The 22,158-nt window shown below is 34.7% G+C and overlaps 2 protein-coding genes across 2 annotated transcripts; both read left to right on the top strand.

Moving 5' to 3' along the window:
• Nucleotides 1–2,744: 2,744 nt before the first annotated feature.
• Nucleotides 2,745–8,955, top strand: LOC113505756. The gene is made up of 6 exons (XM_026888562.1): nucleotides 2,745–2,896; nucleotides 2,981–4,290; nucleotides 4,442–4,604; nucleotides 6,542–6,871; nucleotides 7,034–8,343; nucleotides 8,678–8,955. Exons 1-6 carry the CDS (start codon nucleotides 2,765–2,767, stop codon nucleotides 8,841–8,843), a joined length of 3,411 nt encoding a protein of 1,136 aa, XP_026744363.1. The 5' UTR covers nucleotides 2,745–2,764; the 3' UTR covers nucleotides 8,844–8,955.
• Nucleotides 8,956–9,343: 388 nt separating this feature from the next.
• LOC113505924 (cholinesterase 1-like) lies at nucleotides 9,344–11,877 on the top strand. The gene is made up of 3 exons (XM_026888796.1): nucleotides 9,344–9,955; nucleotides 10,115–11,424; nucleotides 11,554–11,877. The coding sequence occupies exons 1-3, from the start codon at nucleotides 9,827–9,829 to the stop codon at nucleotides 11,723–11,725; spliced, it is 1,611 nt and encodes a 536-aa protein (XP_026744597.1). The 5' UTR covers nucleotides 9,344–9,826; the 3' UTR covers nucleotides 11,726–11,877.
• The last annotated feature ends 10,281 nt before the right edge of the window (nucleotides 11,878–22,158 follow it).

Raw genomic sequence — 22,158 nt, 5'->3', positions numbered from 1 at the left:
GTATCAATCAGTTTCATTTATATGAAGTACTTCATAGAGACTGATTTATTTTTATGTACACACAATCTTTAGAACACTTCTTATGGCGGAATTCTATTAAACGGAAAATACCTAACTGCATTGATGTGATTACTCTACTTTGGATAGTATTGTCGCATTTACACTCATGCTTACATTCATAAAGAACTCGAAAATGCTGCCTTAGGCTCGAAATTGAAGTCAAGAAAGGTGAAAAGCACACACACACAAAAACATTCATATTTATAATATTAGCGATTACGTCGTAATATGTATAAATACGAGAAAGTAATGTTATTTGATGAGTTCTTTTTTTATAAAAAATTATTAATTTTAAAAAAAAAAAATACGTGTATGTTTAATTGTTTTATTTACCTACTAACGAAGTACATCATTATTTTTTGTAATCTATGCATGTAGATATGTTTACTATGTTATTTTCTGTAACACAATACTAGTTTAATGCCTAAAATTGTTTAGACACTGTTTGATCCTGAAGTATTGTTTTACAGAAAATCAGTATCGTCTTGTTACGAAAATAAAAGACTAAACAAATATTTCCTTTTTTGTTATTCAATCGACAGAAGGTATAGTGACTTAAAGTATGGTCACTGGATGCATGGGTGCTGGTAGATCCGGGGAATGAGACCGCTACCTATAAATAACAACCAGGACCCTAATTTAACGTGCTTATTTTTATATTAATTTCATGCAATTACTTAGTATCTATCATTATCGACCTCAAATATTCAAAAGTGCTATGAAAATATCACGATGAAAAACTAGGCGAAAATTTTTCAATTGGGTGATATACATAGTTGGTAACGTTTAGTTGCCTTTAAGTACTTCTAATAGTAGTTGCGACAGGTGCAGAGAACTTGTTAGTATACTGTGCCCAATTAAGTATAGTTATGTATATGCACTGTTTAGTAGCAATTACTATACCATGACATAAATAATGGGCGTAGATTATAGTGTGTCTGAGTGGGATTAATTCTACTGGTTTAATAAAAAACCAGTCAATTGTAAATTACTTTTACGCCATTCTGGGCTCAGTACAAGTAGTCTTAAAAAAACAATGCAAAAATTGTCACCCTATTTATCACCGTACCAAAAATCGTTTTACCTCGATTATTATTTTACTATTCGTTATTATGTTGGCCACGTTCATGGTTCATTAGATACAGTCTAGTGACAGACAGGAGTACTATGGTAAAGGGGTCCATTTTTCACCTTTTAGGGACGGAAGCCGAATAACAATTATGGATTGATAAACACGATGGAAAATGTTATTAGGAAGTTGCCCTTGGAGGTAGGCTTTAAACCAAGAGGATTGCCAAGTCGAACAAAATAGGGGACATGACAGTCTACAGTCATTCCTGAATAATAACCCAAACATGTGTGAGGTGCATAGTCGATTCAACTACATATTTTTACGCAGGGCGTGACGTGTGGGTAACTAACTGTTCTGAATACAGGCAGCCCATATATAATGTTTTGTACTCGTGCAACTTTCATTCGAATCACACAAATTATTTTTGGATTGTTATACAGTCACACACCCATTGTTTATTTTATAAACCACATATCATATTATATACATAAAATAAATTGCTTTTTTTTTAATCTGTACGGATTTAATCATCTCATTTCTAATCATCATCTTATCATCTTAAAATCATCTCATTTATAAAATCATCTGATTTCATTATCATCAAACTATATTCATTCACTGCTGGACATAGGCTTTCCCAATTACATTCCAAATATTTAATTTTAGCTCAATGATAACTGATACATCATATTTAGTTTTAACAATAAACGTAAACAAAATAAGGGGACAAACCCCACTGAAAATATAGAACTTAAGAACAATTGACAGTTAACAAGTTTGTTAATTGTAAATTTAAGGTAAGTAATACAAATTTGATGATATTCTACTTACGGTTTATGTGACACGCTTAGCTCTCCTGCAACAAAAAAAAATTGTTAACCAAAAACGTTACGAAAATAAAAAACCGTATTCTGAAGAAACACAGTGGAAACTATGAAAATGAATCTAGTCACTTTTAAATAAAGTCGCTGCTAATAGGCTACTTATACGTGAGATAATCGCACAATAATTTTCCTCATAAATGAGCATAGACCAAGGCCATCATATAGAAGCAAAGTGAATAAAATTCAAATAGAAAGCCTACCTGCTATGAATTATTGATGTTATCTTACTAATATTCATACATGCAAATTAAATCACTAAACGGTTGAATGGGTGACCCATTCAACCTTTTTTATTGGCACATATAAACTTTATGCTTCGTAATTGGCGGTGATAACGTGGGGCACAACAAGTTACACTTGGACTTCGAGATTTCCTTTAAGTTCTGTCATCTACAACGTCATTTTGATAACAGAGAAGACGAGCAGGATGACTGTAAATTTTCTGTGATAAGGCTTGTTATTGAAAGGGCATAAAAGGCCGTGTTCACTAAATCATTAGAATAGTATCTAGGTAAGCGTCTCACTGGCTTATTTCATTCATTAATCATTTTTTTTTATTTATCCCTACAAATTACTCATCAGCAATAGAAATAAAATAAATAGACATTTTTAAATCGAATACTCAAGAATTGTAAAATTTATAACATAACAACCTTTAATTAATGCTTTACTAAATTACTTATTCCATTTACGTTTATTAAAACTAAAGATAAATAATTTTCCCGCAGTGTTAAAACAAGGTTCAAGAATGGTGGAAGTCAAGGTACAGCAAGGCGTGCTGGCTGGAGAGCAGCTGAAGACAGACCCTGATGGGACCCTGTACTACAGCTTCAAGGGCATCCCGTATGCTGAACCACCCTTAGGAAAGCTGAGATTTAAGGTATTACCTCGAAATTATTATTTATTTACTTCACATCCAACTGCATTACTTTTTTTTAAGGACTATGCATTTGAATATTTTTAGGCGCCCAGACCACCGTTGCCGTGGAAGGGTGTAAGAAAAGCTACAGAACATGGCCCGCAATGCCCTCAAAAAAACTTATTTACCCAAGAAATTATAACAAGTACCGAAGATTGTTTATATCTGAATGTATACTCTCCTGACATTAAACCTGCTTCTCCTTTACCTGTTATGGTTTTTATCCACGGAGGAGGGTACTTATGTGGGTCCGGTGACGACGATCTCTACGGGCCAAATATACTTGTCAATCATGGTGTTATACTTGTAACAATAAACTATAGATTAGAAGTTCTGGGTTTCTTATGTTTAGATACTGAAGAAGTTCCTGGTAACGCAGGAATGAAAGACCAAGTGGCTGCTTTACGCTGGGTGAAAGACAATATAGCAAGTTTTGGAGGAGATCCCAACAATGTCACAATATTCGGTGAGAGTGCCGGCGGCGCTGCGGTCGTATTCCATACCATCTCACCAATGTCGAAAGGTCTCTTTAACAGAGCAATTTCAATGAGTGGCGTCCCCTCTTGCGACTGGGGATTACCATTCGTTCCACGGAAACGAGCATTCTTACTAGGCCAACAATTAGGTCTCAATACCAAAGATCCACAAAAATTGCTAGATTTCTTACGAAGCGTCCCAGTGGAGAAATTATTGGGGACAAATCCAGCTGTAATTTCATTTGAAGATTATAATAATCATGGATTTAAACAATTTTATTTCACTCCTGTGATTGAAAAAGATTTTGGGAAAGAACATTTCTTGACTGAAAAACCATCAGAAGCAGTAAAGAATGGTAGAGTTAGTGATGTCGACCTGCTGATAGGATACACAAGCGAGGAATCCTTGTGGGGAATAAACACTACTGTGGAATCGTTGCAAAAAACTTACAACCTATATTCGGAACAACTTGTGCCTAGAGAAATTCTGATTAGTTGTACTCCCGAGACTGTTTTAGATGTAGCGGAGATAATAAATGAGAATTACTTTGAAGGATCACCAATAAGTAAAGATAACTTAAGGAAAGTGGTCTCGTTTTCCAATGATGCTTATTTCGTTGCTGATGTTAACAGATTCTTATCGCACTTACCAAAGGTCGGTGATGGCAAAAGGTACATGTACAAATTTTCTTGTGTATCAGGGCGAAACTTTTTTGGCAATTCAGGAGAGAAATACGGAATTGTAGGAGCTGCCCACTTGGACGATATCATGTATCTGTTTGATGGAAAGTTAATAAATTTGAAACTTGAGAAAGATTCTAAGGAATATGAGCTGGTCAACTTGGTCTGCAAAGTTTTCACGAACTTTGCTAAATTCGGGTGAGCACTGCCATTTACATAATAAAATATTGACTTCTAGTTCATTGCTCATTTTAAAACCGTTTGACTTTGGCAAAAACAAAGAACATCTTTTTTTGACCTTTAAACAATTTTCACCAACAACAAATTTCAATCCCATTTATATTTCCAGTAACCCAACTCCGGACGACTCGCTGGGCGCCGTGTGGCCAGAGTACGACAACAACAGCAAGCGCTACGTGGACATAGGAGACAGTCTGACGGTGGCCAGCAACCCTGATGCTGATGCTGTCCAATTCTGGAAGACCATTTATGAGTACGCTGGGCTTGAATGGTAGATGGCATCAGAAAAACAAAGGGCTTCATATTATGGCTTTTGTTTTTTGGTTTTATTCAGTGGTGTTGAAAATAAAGTTATATTTGACTTACAATTGTTTATTTGAATTTTAATAACAGTCATAAGGCATATTATTACTTAACTAAATTAAGTTACCGATTTCACCATTCCTCTCAAATCATTCTTGGCCAATTCATCAGTTTCCTAAATAGCATGCCCATTAATCATTTTGATATCAACAAAATGATTAATCCGTCACTGAACAACATGTTTATTAATATTTACAAATTATCACGAGCTAAAGATCAATATACCAATTTGCGTTTAGGTTTATCTAATGAATTTAAAAAAAAACATGATTTCATTCACTTGTGAGCAATGATACTATTATGGTTTAAATAAATCTATTTAATTGATGTATGTACCTAGTTTTTAATAATATAATGTGTTACAATTTTTGTTTAGTTTAAGTTCTTAGCTGTCGCATTAGGGTAAACCCTCTAGTTTAAGGTATTAAATAAATAAATAAAATTAATCATTCATGAAAATTTTATTTTATAAACGTTTTCGATTGATTAACGTCATCAAGATCAACTGATTAACGTTATCATCAAACATTTTTTGAACAATGACGAACAATCTACTTCATGAAAAGCTTTGAGATTCTGGTCACACTTCTCCAACGACCGTGGTCATGTTGAAATTACCAATACTTGCATAGAAATACATATCTTTCCGAAAAAACAGTTAGTTCTCAAAAATAAAGCTCTCAGACTTGTCAACAGCTGAGAATTTTTTTGTTTATCTGTGACTTTTTTCTACGTAAGTCCGACCGGCCTCAGTACCGTGCAAAGACAAAAAATATTATTTTAATATTTAAATCATAGCCACGAAACTTGAAAATGTCCTCCAAATAATCTTTGTTCGAAATTGAATATTTGTCGCTTAACGTATTTATTCCAGGATAACCAATCTTTTTGAAAAAAAAGACACTTGAAAACTAAGTGTTCTTTAGGACTTTTTAACATTCGTTTAATTTCGATATCACGATAAGTCTAAGATAAAGATAAAGATAAATTTATTTGTTAAGAAACATATGTTTTATAAGGTGGTACAAAACGATTTAACCTATTTGCTAAAACCTGCCTCATATTTTAATAGCCCCTCGGAAGAAGACGCGCGCAACAGCTAGTTTATAATATAAGTATAGACTAAAAATACATAATATTATCAAACAAAGCAATGAAAAAAAAATCTCGATTGCGTTAAAACAACTAAGTTTTTGATATATGTATAACAGAAAAGTCATGATATGATGACATAACATGATTCGTTTTTAAATCCTTTTGATAAGCCTCTTAATTATACAACAATATTGTAATATCAAAAAACTTTGGATAACAAATGGTCCTGCGGTTGTGCAGTTTTTTTAAAGCGATTAAGAGCAGGGACACATACCACGAGGGAAACAAGCATAATCACAAAGTTTGCGCTCATTATACTTGAATGAGTCATATTGTTTAAGGTATTATTATAAAAAAATACTTTAACTTGCCCTGTCATTTGTATATACTTATGTTTTTTTTATATATATTTGAGTTCTACAATGATTAAGCACTTTTGGCTTGTGCTCATGATGTGCTCTAAGTGGTAAAACCCCTTAAGAGTTCATTGAAATTTATATAAAAATATAAATAAAAATTTATAAGTATGTCAATAAAAAAAATAATTATATAAATAAGAAATGTGTTGATATATTGAAAGCTAAATCGTCAAAAACGAACGAAATTGGTTTCCTTACAGACAAAAGACATAAACGTTTTGTGCTTAAAACAGAATTACAATCACGATTGTGTCTACTGCCTATCGATCTAGCCCATATTGTTAGTCATACATCCTTATTTGAATACAGGTGTTTTGATAGGAAAATGATAAACAGATAGCAAGCTTAAAAGAGCAAGTCATTCTTATTTAACAGATTACTCAATGTTCACAGATACGGTAATTATAGAGCATATATTAGGCAATCGTAACGACCAACTTCATCAGTGTATACATAGGTTTGTGTCTCGTCAGCACTCATTAGATCTTGAATATATTATTATTTTGCTGTTAAATAAATTCTATGTAACAATGGTGGTAATCAAGGTACAGCAGGGCTGGCTGTCTGGTGAGCAGCTGAAGACATCGCCTGAGGGTACGCCGTACTACAGCTTTAAAGGGATCCCGTACGCCGCGCCGCCCGTGGGGAAGCTCAGGTTCAAGGTAACTTAATAATTCTATTAGTAATACAAATTGATTATTCATCTAGCATTTATTTTTTTAAATCAATATTTGGTTCAAACAACAGAAGTTGGAGTGCCAAAGCAGGATGAGGCATACTTTATAACAGTCTAAAAAGTTGTCTCAAATTTCTTATTCTTTCAGGCTCCACAACCACCATTGCCTTGGGAAGGCATACGAAAAGCTACAGAGCATGGCCCAAAATGCCCACAAAGAGATATCTTTACTCAAGCATTGATAATTGGTAGCGAAGATTGCTTAAATCTAAACGTGTACAGCCCAAACATTGAACCACCAACTCCATTGCCAGTGCTACTTTTTATACACGGAGGTGGTTTTAAAAGTGGATCTGGTGAAGATGACCGTTACAGTCCTGATTTCTTCATGAGTCATGGTATCATACTCGTGACAATCAACTATAGACTTGATGCGTTAGGTTTCCTATGTTTGGACACTGAAGAGGTACCTGGAAACGCAGGGCTCAAAGATCAGGTGGCTGCTTTGCGCTGGGTGAGGGACAATATAGCAAGCTTTGGTGGGGATCCCCACAATGTCACGGTGTCTGGAGAGAGTGCTGGCGGGGCATCCACTTGCTATCACTTGATCTCACCCATGTCTGAAGGACTTTTTAAAAGAGCCATTTCTATGAGTGGCGTCCCCACTTGTGACTGGGCTATTCCATTTGTGCCACAGAAGAAGGCTTTTCAATTCGGCAAGCTTTTGGGGCTGAATACCAAAGATCCTCAAGAACTGTTAGACTTTTTGCAAAATCTCCCAGTCGAGAAACTTTTAGACGGTGATCCAGCTGTAATTTCATTTGAGGAACATAATAATCATGGTTTCAAACATTTTCATTTCACTCCTGTTGTTGAAAAGGACTTTGGGCAAGAACATTTTCTCACGATAGATCCTATGCAAGCTTTAAAAAACAAAGATATCAATGAAGCCGATTTGTTAATAGGTTATGCCAATGACGAAAGTTTAACGTTATTGGAACATTTAGAAGAAAAGCTATCGAAAGCATCGACCATATACCCCGAAATAGTAGTCCCAAGAAAAATGTTAATAACGTGCACTCCCGAAACAATCTTGGAAGTAGCAGAAAAAGTGATTGATCGTTATTTCCAGGACACTCCGATAAGTTTAAAAAACACAAGGAAATTTGTAACTTTGTTGAATGATACCTCTTTCATTATAGACGTTAACAGATTCATTTCACACTTACCAAAGGTCGGCAAAGGTAAGAGGTTTATGTATAAGTTCTCTACTGTATCGGGTAGGAACGTTTATGGAAGTTTGGGGATACCATACGGAATTGTAGGAGCTGGCCACATGGACATATTGATGTATATAATGGACGCGAAGATGTACAATTTGAGGACGGAGAAGGACAGCAAGGAGTTCAAGCTGATTACACTGGTGTGTTCTGTATTTGCCAATTTCGTTAAGTATGGGTGAGTACTGACACCAAAAAAATACACAACGATTTATTTAAAACAGATAGGAACTACTAGATAATTAGATCTCGCTACAATTTAATAACTAATTTTTGCATTATCTCATTTCATTAACGGGCTAACTTCATGGTAATAGACCTGGCCGTTAAAATCGAAAGAGCAGGTCCAATATTATGTGCACGGGTCTTGTTTAGTAATATTTAATCTAACACGTGATGAGGCATTAACCAGGAGCCATCCCTATTATATTATGAATGAGTTTTTTAATCAATACCTATTGACAGTGCAGGTCCATAAATACAAAATCCCTCACATGTAATTTTGTTTCCAGTAACCCAACTCCGGACGACTCGCTGGGCGCCGTGTGGCCGGAGTACGACCACAACAGCAAGCGCTACGTGGACATAGGAGACAGTCTGACGGTGGCCAGCAACCCTGATGCTGAAGCAATCAAATTCTGGAGAGGCATCTATGAGCTAGCCGGACTAGAATATTAAAATGATCGACAAAAAAACTTAAAATAAATACATTTTTTAATTTCTTGAACCAGATGTCATATGACTTAACAAAATGATCATGGTCTCGGGTTCCATAAGGTCCATTATTATCTAACGTAGTTTTCCATCATACAATAATCTCTTGACCTACATTTTCGGGTCTAATAAAGCATAATTGGTAACACTAAAGGCGTCGTACCAATATTGTCATACAAATAGAATTCAATATTTGTGAAGGATTCGTTTGTTTAGCAATGGGAGAGAAAGTCCTCGTTGAATTTTGCCCAACCTCTTTAAACAGTGAGCCCTTTCGACCCACAAGCCCTATAGTAGTTATTTCAACTATTAAAACTTAGTTATTATTACTTAGGTGCACTTTTCCTTTTATAGTGTAAATCAGTACTGGGTCAAGCTAGGTGATCACTTTTTTACGAGTACTTTTCTCGGATCATGCCTTTGTGTCCTTTCGACGTACGTTATGCTACCTAAAATCTACTCAAATGCAATACACTTGATATTTACATACACTTTTTAAAACCATACACACGACACAATAAAAAAAAATACAAAGTACGCCTAGGAACACACTATAGGCAGAATATAGGTCACTTGGCAATAACGGTGTATTGCAGTCATCTTCAATATCTTTAACGCGGAGCAAAAATACCTTGAGGCATTCCAAACGACAACGATTCAAATCGATTTGATGCAGTGCTAATTGAAATATTATGCTATTTTCTTTTAAAACTTAGTTTTAATTCAATTTATTTTAATTGAGTTTTGTTTAATTTATAAGCTGACGTTAGAAGAAACAACTGTGTTCTGTATGACGACAATTGTGTTATTTTTAAACGTTGGTAGTGTTTTGTTTTATTAACTATTTATAGAACGTCAACAGACGAGTGAGTGAGTTGTTGAGGAACACTGACTCATAATACTATAGAATTCTTTTAGATATCGGGATTATTAATATTCATGTGAAGATGGTACAGGTGAAAGTTAGCGAGGGTGTACTTGAAGGAGAATTGGTGGAAAATGAATATGGAGGCACGTTTTACAGTTTCAAAGGGATTCCTTTTGCACAACCACCTACTGGAGATCTAAGGTTTAAGGTGAGATTACGGGAGAATTAAGCTTGCAAAAATATTTCAGTTGACTTTATAAAACAAATTTTTTATAAATAGTATTCATAAACGAGTTTGGTATCGTCCTTCCATCACTACAACCCATCTAAAGTAGCAAGATAATAAATATTCCACATTCTATTACAGGCTCCGCAGCCACCCAAACCATGGCAAGGTGTACGGAGTGCCAAAGAATTTGGTCCTATATGCTACCAGTTTAGCTATACAAACCATACTTTAGATAACATGAGTGAGGATTGTTTGTATCTCAACGTTTACTCACCGGACATCAAACCCACCCCTCCTATCCCTGTCATGGTTTGGATACACGGCGGTGGCTTTATCTGGGGAAGCGGAAATGACGATCTATACGGTCCTGAATATCTAATTACACATGACGTTGTTTTGGTAACGCTCAACTACAGACTCGAAGCCCTTGGGTTTCTCTGTCTGGACACCCCTGATATACCAGGCAATGCTGGTGTGAAAGACCAAGTAGCAGCGCTCCGGTGGATCAAGAAAAATATTTCAAATTTTGGTGGAGATTCTGAAAATATAACTATATTTGGTGAGAGTGCTGGAGCTGGAAGCGTAGCCTGTCATTTAATATCGCCGATGTCTAGAGGTTTATTTAAACGAGTCATATGTCAAAGTGGAGCAGCAACATGTTTCTGGTCGCGTGCCTTCGAGCCGCGTGAGAGAGCTCTCCTTTTAGCAAGACAGTTGGGATTTCTTTCAGAGGATGACCAAGAGCTGTACCATTTTTTCAAAACACTACCAGTCGAGTCTCTGGTAAACTTAAAATTGCAAATAACAATGTCTCAAAAATCTCATGATAGAATATATTTCACGGTCGTTGATGAAAAGGACTTTGGAAATGAAAGATTCTTCTTCGGCGATATCGTAGATGCAGTAAAAACAGGAACTCATAAAGGAGTGGATATTATGACCGGGTACACACAACACGAAGGTCTTATGGCATTAGCTATAAGCGATGCTGAAGAAGAAATTATCACTTCAGCAAAGTGTTACCGTGATTTTTTTACTCCTAAACATATTCAAACACATTGTCCAATGATTGACCATTTTAAAGCGGCCAGGCTAATACGAAAATTCTACTTCAAAGGTGAAGATATGACAGCGGATCATTTAGATCAATTAATAAAATTCTTAGGTACAGACATGTTTGCACACGGTGTGATGCTAACAGCAAAACTAAATTCGAAGTCGAATACAGTGTACTTTTACAAATTTTCTTGTACATCAGAGAGAAACTGTTTCAGCAGCTTTTTCGGCGTCGGTCATCTGAATAAGGAAAAATCAATGGTATGTCATGCCGATGACTTGGCTTATCTCTTCCCGATAAAAGTTTTGTCAGAAAAAGTACATAAAAACTCGAAAACTTTCAAATTGATAAATAGGGTGACCACGCTTTGGACGAACTTTGCAAAATATGGGTAAGCTACATTCATTCACTCAGAGTTCATTGTTTGTTATGTATTTGGTGTCTCAGATATCATTTTTTCTTGCACAACAAAAGCCCCATTTGGCTTATTGTAGTAAAATTATGCATCATTTGTTTCCAGAAACCCTACCCCTGATAATAGTCTTGAAGTCAAATGGAATCCATTCACCGCTGAGGAACAGGATTATTTAGAGATCGGCAATGAACTGAAACCAGGAAAATCCCCAGACAAGGAAGAAATGGAATGTTGGAATGATGTCTTCAGAGAGATTTTACCAAAATTTTGTGCTTAGCAACCAAAGCTAGATTGTATTGTGGGATAAGATTATTATTACAAATTCGTCCCGTTTTCAAAGCATTGCGTGTATTTCTAGTTTGTTTTACTTCTCGTTAAATTACTTTTTCTGTACATGGTAACAATAATAATATGCCTATTACTGATTAATGGTGTTTTTTTTTATTTTTCCCGATTGCGATTCTGATTTGGTTTCTTTCAAACTTTGTTCCAACTGTGTTATTAGAGCCTCATTGGAGAGCTGTGAACGTAGAAACTGTAGTCAATTTCCTGGTTTAGCCGAGTGTTGTTATATATTTCTGTCAGAAAACTTTCAGTGCCAGCTTCGACTTTGAACTTGTTTCCGGTAAATGGCAATTGACGTTCCGAAATCCGAGAAACGTAAACGAACACATTCCGTCCCGGTATTTTTGTGAGTAATGTTTACACACTCATTTTGACCAAGTATATACCTGTAGCTATATAGGTTTTTATTCCTTTGCTACGTCAAAATTCTCAATAACGTGTCTTAATTTTTTTTGCCCGATACTAATGCTTGGCATAGATTCGTTTCCGTCTACCCAATTGTCGCTGACGTCATCAATGATATCCGCAATGCTTTTTGAATAAGACTGTAGTTAAACACCAAAAATTAAATAAAATGGTCGTTAAACTGAAATAGATTAAAATGGCTTTTCCGGTCAAAGCATTTCAATTTCAAACACATTATGCACTGGCGCCGTTCATTGAAACGCACTGACGTGTTAATTGATAGCATTTAATTCGTGCATTTGTTAGTCGTGAAACACACCTCGCAAATACGATGCTATGCAACACACCTATTCAATTATTCCAGTGTCCAAAAAACGTGCATACCCCTTTTTATATATAATTATTATGTTCGTATATCAAGACTTTCTGACAAACGGCTGGTTCGATTTGAACGGCTTTGGTTTAGTTGGCACCCTGGATGATTAAGATTCACGAATCTTCCAAGCGTGGTGGAGTTAGTATAACGATACATATATTTTTAATTATGAGTTCTTAAAAAAATCGTCTTAGAAAAATTGGCCAAAAACCCAGTTTAGTTATCTGCATGTGGTGGTAAGTGAATCGCATTATTAATTCTATATCTAAAGTCGTAATCAAGAGATCCGTCCATTGTGGCGATCTCTTCAACACCGCTTTCAATTTCGGTTATTGGTGTGCTCATGCATGGCTAACATAGCCAAACTTTTTGCTAAAAGTTACGATACCATACAGGCAACCGAACACATCGAAGTAAAAAGATCTTCATAGATTAGTATAAGAGAGCGCTCGTCATCAAAGCCTTTGCAACATGACTCCAGTTCTTATCAAAGTCCCTTTTGAACGATGATTGATGTAAATATGATGAAATGGAATCAATAACATTGTTTACGTATGTTTTCTACCTTTGCAGTTTGCACTACATTATCAGAAAGATATAAATAAAATTCCAATTACTAATTTCATACTTAAAGCAAACTATCTGATTGAAAAATCTTAATCAGACGTCGTCGGGTGTTTGTTCATCGGATTCGTTTCACAAAGGGTTCCGTATGCATAGGACACAGAAAACATATTGATCATCCATGTAATATATTATTCACTCACCGTAGCTTAGCGTCGGTGCTTATTTTATTATTATTTGTTATATTGGCAACAGAAAATCATTTTTTTGTTTTGATGTTTATGAGATACAACCATGGTGATAGATGGTCAGACAGAGGAGCTTTAGTTATAGGATTCCGTTTTACAATTCGTGTATGGAGCTCTAAAAACTTTAAGTGCTAGTAAATTATAAATGCAATATTATTTTACTGCTTATATGCTAAAAGGCTAGGCCATTGATGATCTCTGTCATGTTACGTCAATATTTGTTCATCTAAGTAAAAAGTCTAAATAAAAACATAATTGAATACCCAAGTTTTTTTTATCTAGCCCACTGTGTCCCACAGCGCGGCACAGGCCAACGGAAAATCCTCAGACAAGATAAGATTTTGAAATACCATGTTTTACAATATTGTGCAATAATATTTTGTATTAGGTACACAAGATATTTCTTCGCCATAGTTTAACTTTACCCAGTTTCTAAATACCACAAATTTACAAAAATGTGTGAAGTCTAAACCCAAAAATTCTAAACAAACCAGGGTTGTTGCAAATAATCATATAGGAGGAAAGTTAGCATCGTAATCGTATCTAATATACCATCCAATCTACTATCTTTTCATGAAAATCATACTATTTCTTCAAGAATATAAAAAAAATAATCCAGACACTTCGAGATTACCCTTAATAAACACACAGTCAAAAATAAGTAGTATTTATTAACAGTCTTACAGAAAGATATTCAAAGTTATTTGTAATATTTTGACTGCACCAGCTAATATTAAAAAGCAAAGATAAGGAACAACCCTGATTCAAACTAACACAGTAAACTTCATAAATTATTCACTAGACTTTTGATACGTTTCGCTGTCGCTTTAAAGCCGAGCGTTTTAAATTTAAAGCGTCCATGCAGGTCGAGATTTCCCTCTGATATTTTTTCAAGCCATTGGATTTGTACGGCAAGACGTCGGGTGTAATGTATCGTTTCGTAAGTCAAATGTACGGAACGAATCTTCGTGTATTCATTGTATGTTAAGTTCCTGGCTACCGGTCTAGATTTTTCAATGTACGATAGTGTCGAATTCAGGTTTTGGAATTGTTACTTTTTAATGTTCTACCGAAAAGTTAAAAAAATCGAATATTTCTAATACATTGTCTCATTTTTTTTAAAAAAAGGTCTAACAAATTGTATAATTAAAACACGGAAGGGTCATCTGATTATCTTCGCCTTATACCTATGTAACGGAGCAAGATAATTACTGAAAACATGTATCTCCTAGCGTTCTAAAATACGCAAAAAAAAGCTATTCTGATTAGGTGTCACCGTAACATTCTGTAGTACAATATAAACTGTTTAATTTGTTCACGTCGGTACACCTCCACAGAGGCAGTATCTTAAAGTCGTAAAACGGTAATATCGCGCGCCATAATAACCTAAAGCACCTACCACTTAATATAAAATAAGCCTCTTACCGTCGTGGAAGCGAGATAGAGCTCTATGTAGCGTATAGCGGCGTCTCTTTCGCACGGCAACAGTAATCTTCGTTTCAGAGCCAGTGGTACGGCCTCCAGGGAGAACAATTTACTTTGTTTACCCAGCAAACGAGTATTGGGTGGGGGGGGGCGTAGATAAACCAGCGGCATTCTAGTTTAATAGATGGTTCACAGATACCTCTAAATCTTTAGTTAATTAACACTAGTATTAAGTGTTGACAGGTGAAATTTGGTTCTACGTGACTATCTGTAGTAATGTATAGTATTGTATTTAGTGTAATTCTGTAATTCGTATTAATTTACTGTAATTCTTTTTCGTCGGTATCGCTGTATACCGAGTGGCTGTCGTCATCAATTCAAGTTTTAGTAGTAAACATCAAAGTACATGGCCCCACAGGCCAGGAAAGTAGATATCTCCCAAAAATATGTAGGTATACGTCCCACCACGTTAATTTTTGTGATAGACTCATGTTTCTAAAACCTTCGAGACACAAATATTGACATTAGTAGCGCGGGAGACATTATTTTTTAAGTAACATTCAATAAAAAACGCAATAGTTACAATTTTGTTACCAACTCTAAATATCAAGAAAAAAACACAGATCTAATAAATTAAAACTACAAGTAGAAAGATATCGAAATATTTTAATCGTTTTAATAAAAATTAAAGAGCAATTATTTGACATAACATGGCTACTATGTTTATTCTCTCAACATCTGGAACATCTTAATAAATATATCCATCTATTGTTAGTAACAATTATATGAATATTTATAATAATGACGTTTATAATGAAACAGCTGGCGTTTATAAACATGTAATTTACTATTTCATATCAAGCCGACCCGCTTATGTTCAAGAACAGAGTGCTGAGAAAAGATACCCAGACGACTACCCGTATAGATATAGAAATAATATAATTACTCGTTAATCAAATCATCCTAAATTCAATTAATAAATCACGAGCATAGTTTTGAATTATTCAAATTGTACCAAGAATGAAGGAAAAGTCCAGTAGGTATATTGTATTTGATAACAAATTAATATTAGACATCAATGAGCAACGGATTGTGGCGCTAGTTACGTAGCAACTGACAGCGGTTGCTAGATTGACAAAATGAAAAAAAGCAGATATCTATGTTACAAACATCCGAAAATTATTCAAAATTGTTATACTTTCATTATACATCAGGACACCGCCAGATTCATCTTTTAGTGCTTAGTGAAAGAATATTAATATAATCAATCATCAATTCATCTAATTAAGGTCCAAGTTGCAATACAACGCCCGCTTCTCCACATCCCACATCCAATCCAAGAAATAAAAAGGTGACTCTTAATATAATAACGAAACGAAATAAAATGCAGCTCTTTATAGGCATTTCTATATTCGTAATTATCTTATCCAAACACTATAATAGATAGTATATAGATCTCTAACCCAAAGACACATAACCAGCAACTGTTCCCGAAAAGCGGTATTTGTTGTCTATAGACACTTCGAATTACGAGTCCCTTATCATTATCTAATGTTCCTTAAGTTACGATAAGTACCGGAACTTAAAGGTAAGTATCAATTAGCAATGAGAATGTTTTGCTTTGTGTTTCGAACAATGATTGTTGGAACCACCATCTTTAAATGAAAGCTCAATAAAGCCGAAGTTAAAAAAATATATATTGTTTATTCTATTTTAATTTTAGGTGAATTTTGGCCCATGGATAGGAAATGATCTTTCTCCCTTATTTCTGTTTGCCTTTTCCTTAGCCAAGTGATACCTTCGTGTAAAAATCGAATTCAACACGCCATCTTCCCGTACTTTGAAACGACTATGATGGCAATCATAGTCATTCAAAATTCTGTAAATCATAAATCTGCTTGCAGAGAAATCAGTTAGGTTTTTATAAGAAAAGTTTTGAACATTGACCACCTAGTTTACAATATTCGGAATCCTAATCTCCTTGAATATTAATAGACCTTTGGAAAGGGCAAGTAGGAATTTTGCGTTGGAATCGAACATGTAACTTCGTGCGTAGAAATCTGTAACTAGAACCGTAGGGTAACATATAACCGACTGAATACTACCTTTAATACTCGTAAAAATACATGTAACTTTAAAAATCACGCGGTGAATCAATAACAACGATACATAATCACATTTAATAATGCAGATAAGATACGACCTTTCATGCAGTTTAGACGATAAGAGATATTATAATTCTTAATACAATATTTATCAAAATGTGATAGATAAATCGCAGCATTCAAAGGTTGAAAGCTAACTGAGAACTTTGACCTGTTTGTTTGTTTCATTCAAAAATAATAATGTGTGAAGAATTGGATTTTAAGCCTAGGTATATTTTTTTTTTCAAATTTTGTGATTATCACAAAATAATCTATATATGTACAAGATAGTATTCATAATTAAACAAATATACGCAAACTCTACACCTTAGTCAAAATATGTGGTTTGGCCGTTCGTTACTACAAGAACTATTGTATAACACAAAATGAACAGTGAATTAATTTTTCACCTTACGACGCGGGTGTGAATGTAGCGAAATGGCCAAGCCACATATTTTGACTAAGGTGTAGAGTTTGTGAAGTTAGGCCTTGTAGAGTAAGGGCGTGTAGTGTTAGAGTGGCTCTACATGAGATCTGATAACTTTTTGACAGTGCGAGTCATATGGGCTCGTCTTGGCAACATTTTACATGAAAATGTTTTTAGTGGCATTATATTATTCGTGTTCAGTTTTCTTACTTTTTCTTTTAGTTAAGAAATTCATTATTCAGGTGTATACTTAGCTACCTACCTACTAGTACCTACCTAGACAAAAGCGACATCGCATGCGTGTGAGAAAATCAACCTCTAAAATAAAATATGATTGCACGCATAGCCGAGTGGTAGAGTCACCGCGGGTACGATCGCCGCGTATTACGAATACTTATTTTGAGTCTGGTTGTCTTTACGCGACACAAGAATAAAATTCCTCAGCGCGGGAGTCCTTTTCGAAGAAATAAATAAGAAATGTAAATAACTTCGACACCTGTTACAATATAGGTACTTTATCGTTATAAATGTACGAGTAGGTACATCACACTGCGGACATTTTTGTTGTGTAAATAAAAAGATAACTATCGTTGTGTAATTATTACCATATATCAATAGTCATTCAGAATTACAATGATACAGCCAATTTCTTAGATTTGTAATACGTAATGCTGAATGAAAAATCATGTTTTGTTTTTTGCATGGATATTGGTAGTACAATTAGCGATGAATCGTAAAAATACTATCGATTATGGATTTATACGTAATAACTTGTGCACACGATTTTGTGACTAATCATTTTAAAGTAGACTCCGAGATGACTGAAATAATATCAATTATTGTACAACATGTATATTGCGAGATCATATCTTAAATGTCACTTTAGCTCATCACGCGAACCCTCAAAATATTACTTTTCTATTTTTGGGGTCATCGCCGCGTCATGTCTAAATTAAAAAACTTGTGTTTTTTTTGGCAAATTTATATCCAATAGGTTCTATAATTTCAGGATTTTAACCAACAAAACAGTGAAAACCTAGTGTCAGACTACAATGCGATATTTCTTATGAAAACAATAAGAACACACATCATAAAGACCGTCCTCGCAAAGTGCCGACTCTATATCTTCCGACGTACTTAGTGTCAAACCTAGTGTAAACCTTTCAGCATTATTATGACACAATAGAATAAAAGGAAGGCTATATCTGGAACACTCGAATGCGCCACGTTTAACATGTCTCCAGCATGCCCGGAAACTGTGCAGGGACCATCATGTCTTGAACTAAAGACTGTTTTAGTTGTGGGAGTGAGATGGCGCAAGACATTTTGTAGAGCGGCATCTTTTTTCCACACCTGCAGCCTTAGTTTGGGAGACGGTGGTAGGCCCCCAGCCCCCGCCTGCTTCACTAGTTAACTGCCGTATATCGTCAATTTTCTACTCCAAGCAACTAGAATGCATTCGGCTCTTGAAGACAAAGAAACTTATTGCTTTGTCACAATTCCTTGTATTGTATTTTGAGATTTTGAAGAGTTGCCTTTACAAAGTTATAGGAACACAAATTGTTTGTTATCGATGAAATTGAAGTACATTTAAACTTCGTACATTTGTTCTTTGAATTTTGATATCGAAAATTATCTTGTTTGTGTCTTGTAACAGTATCTAAATCAGTAATTTAGACTGGACTATGTGATGATTGTGTCATCAAGAGTTATGCCGACGTCAAATATGTAATTATGTCTGATAATATATGACTCGTAAAAAGACACGTCAGAGACGTAGGTATAGTCTTACAAAAGCAAGTCATGATATCAGCGATTCCGGACTGTTTAAATCAAAACAATTAAACATCGATAAACAACGCAGTGAAAACCTATGACATGACACAAACTAGGATCGATGTAAACATTGTGTAAGTATACGAAAAAACGAGCTGCTGCTTCCCACAAACCAACATCATCTCACGAGAACATAAAATCCTTGTTATAAATTATCTGTCTATCGAGTTTCTTCATGATCCATTAAGTGGTTTTTGCGACAAACAATATTGAGTGATTTACCATGTTATTTTAATATCATGGACTTCTTATAGGTTTTCCTATAATCTATAAGAAGAAAACTAATTTCTGTATTTTTTTCAAAATTGTAGGTTCAGTAGTTTCGGAGATAAGAGGGGGGGGTGGGAATGGTCAATTTTCGTCTATTTTCTTGAATAACTTGAAAACTAATTATTTTAAAATTACAAAAAATACATTTAAGATCTTCCCATCAAGACCTTTCATTTGATATGCCACACAATGCAGCTTACAGAATTTTCTTTTTTAATTTTCCCCTTCCCCCCCAAAAATGACCCCCCCTTATACAGATTTCATCTGCTCACGTCACACCTCTGTGTTTGGGTCACAGGAATTGATATGTGTACCAAATTTCAACTTTTTATAATAACTATCGTGAGACTGATTCATTATTAAATGATGTAACGGTTTACTCACGCGTATTTATCGGGGTAGCCCGACTAGTTTCGGACCCAACCGGAGTCCTTAATCATGAGCAGACGCGGCGGGATCGCGAGTCGAACTCTCGTCTAAATTTCAACTTAATCGGTCTAATAGATTCGGAGATCATTGACTGTAAGCGACGGACGGACAGACACACGAGTGATCCTATAAGGGTTCCGTTTTTGTATTCAGACGTACGGAACCCTAAAAAGGACAATTACCATACATAAAAACTTTCGCGTTTATAATATTAGTAAGATCGCGGTCACGAGTCAAAGTATATTAATAAGCGTCTTGCATAAACATAAAGGGTACCTCAAATCCCGAGTGACTCTCATAAGCCGGGAGGATCGTAAAACACGTGATATTACGTCACACGCTGGAATACCGCTTTTTTGATGGTCGACTACCGCTATATTAAAAGTGTAAAACTGAAATATATTTGCTTTGTTCGTGACGGTATATTTTGGTTCAGGTAAATAAGGGATGCGGTGGCGTATGGACAGTAATTGGGTTTTACGATTTTGCTGGGTTTTTACTGAGTTGTGTCTAAAGGGCAGAGGAAATAAATACTAAACAGAACATAAAGGTATCTAATTTAAAACTTCAGAAAAAAAAAAATATAAAATATAAAACGTACTATATGTAGAGAATAATAAGAAATATTTTTCAATTTTTTTTTTCACCACAGAAATTGCCTTTTTACCTCTCCTGACAAACTTTTTAATTGATCCTCAAAATCAACACTCTCATCCCCTTCAATCAGTACAAAACACAATTATTCTACAACTATGCAACTGTTTATTACTAGAAAGATTATGGTTATAGACGTAATGAGAGTAACCTTTTTACTAGTTTATTGCAACTCATAACTTGGAACATGTAGATAGTTAAAAAAAGTATAATATATAACGTAGTTCCTGCAATTTTTGGAACGAATATAATTTAATCTCGCGGATAATCTTACAGCAGACGTATTTAAATTAAATTAAACTTAATTTTAATGACTTGAAATTTTTGTAAATTTTTTATCATCTCTACTAATATTAAAAGGTAAATGTAAGTTTGTTTGTAACGTTTTCACGCGAAATATACTAAAAATCTTCATTCACTAAAAATTTGGCACACATAATCTTGGAGAGATTAGAAGAGACATAGGATTTGTCTTAAAACAAACATATGAACACTAAAAGAGGATTATGCTTTACAGGATCATCGCATGCGGGCGGAACCACGGTCTACAGCTAGTAGCTACATATTATATGTTATTCAATACATTTATTAAAAAGTTGTTTATTAAAGACCTATATTATCTTCTAAAATATGACACTTTAAAAACTCTACTCGTATCAATAACCAGATGATTTAGTAGTAGTAAATGTATATTGAATACTATTGTCTGCTGACCCTAACGATCCTGTTTAAAAGGAAACGTCTACAGCTTAACAAATTGATTCATGGTAGTCAGGAGCCACCCTACAGCAAATAGTGTATTGAATTGGCACACTAATCAATGTTTACCGAGATTTGTTAGTATATTCTATTTTTTGTTAATAGATGGTCTAAAATTATGTGTAGGATGAGAAGTTATCTTGAAGGAGTCATAGTGTCATTTATTCAGCTCTTGCAGTTTTTCAATTGTTAAGCTCCACTTATATAGGTACATTAGTCTAAAATAATATCTTAAATGCTTAAGTTTCACAAAAATACCAATTTCCTTAATTCCAACAATGATAATAATTACGGTGTAAAGCCATAGGTATTAATGATATTTTTAAATCAGAGGAAAAAAATGATTTTCATTGATAACTTAAATCAATAGATTGGCTTAATATTTTTTTACTCGTCTAATTATGCCGCGTACGCGATACCTACATATGCAACATTAAAAGAAAAAAGGAAAATAGTCGAACTAAGCTCTCTTACATGCAATGAAAAATCAAAATAGTATAAACATATTAAATAATCGTTCCAAATAAATGATATAATAGCTACACATATTATCTTTATAGATACGTTATCCGGCCAGGTGCACCCTAATTAATATAAAGACGATTAAATAACATATTTTGACAACGAATTAAACTTTGGACTTGCAAAACTACCTTCGTAAACAATATTTGTCTGCCGCTTCATCACTTGTTTAAAATTTAAAATATTCCTAAATGACATCTATCAATAATAAGGTAACATATTTTGATGTCAGATGAAATATTCTAAATGTTACATCTTATGAACGGACATCTGACTCGCGACACTGAGGGTTCCATATAAAAAATT

Source organism: Trichoplusia ni, chromosome 27 (assembly GCF_003590095.1).
Source record: "Trichoplusia ni isolate ovarian cell line Hi5 chromosome 27, tn1, whole genome shotgun sequence".
Classification (NCBI taxonomy): Eukaryota; Metazoa; Arthropoda; class Insecta; order Lepidoptera; family Noctuidae; genus Trichoplusia; species Trichoplusia ni.
This window is presented reverse-complemented; position numbering and strand designations above follow the sequence as displayed.

Excerpts from the sequence above, each read along its gene's own strand:
- LOC113505924 (XM_026888796.1), top strand. The coding sequence starts at position 9,827 with ATGGTACAGGTGAAAGTTAGCGAGGGTGTACTTGAAGGAGAATTGGTG. Across the intron at positions 9,956-10,114 it reads CTGGAGATCTAAGGTTTAAG|GCTCCGCAGCCACCCAAACC; the intron begins GTGAGATTACGG and ends ATTCTATTACAG. Across the intron at positions 11,425-11,553 it reads ACGAACTTTGCAAAATATGG|AAACCCTACCCCTGATAATA; the intron begins GTAAGCTACATT and ends ATTTGTTTCCAG.
- LOC113505756 (XM_026888562.1), top strand. The coding sequence starts at position 2,765 with ATGGTGGAAGTCAAGGTACAGCAAGGCGTGCTGGCTGGAGAGCAGCTG. Across the intron at positions 4,291-4,441 it reads ACGAACTTTGCTAAATTCGG|TAACCCAACTCCGGACGACT; the intron begins GTGAGCACTGCC and ends TTATATTTCCAG. Across the intron at positions 8,344-8,677 it reads GCCAATTTCGTTAAGTATGG|TAACCCAACTCCGGACGACT; the intron begins GTGAGTACTGAC and ends TTTTGTTTCCAG.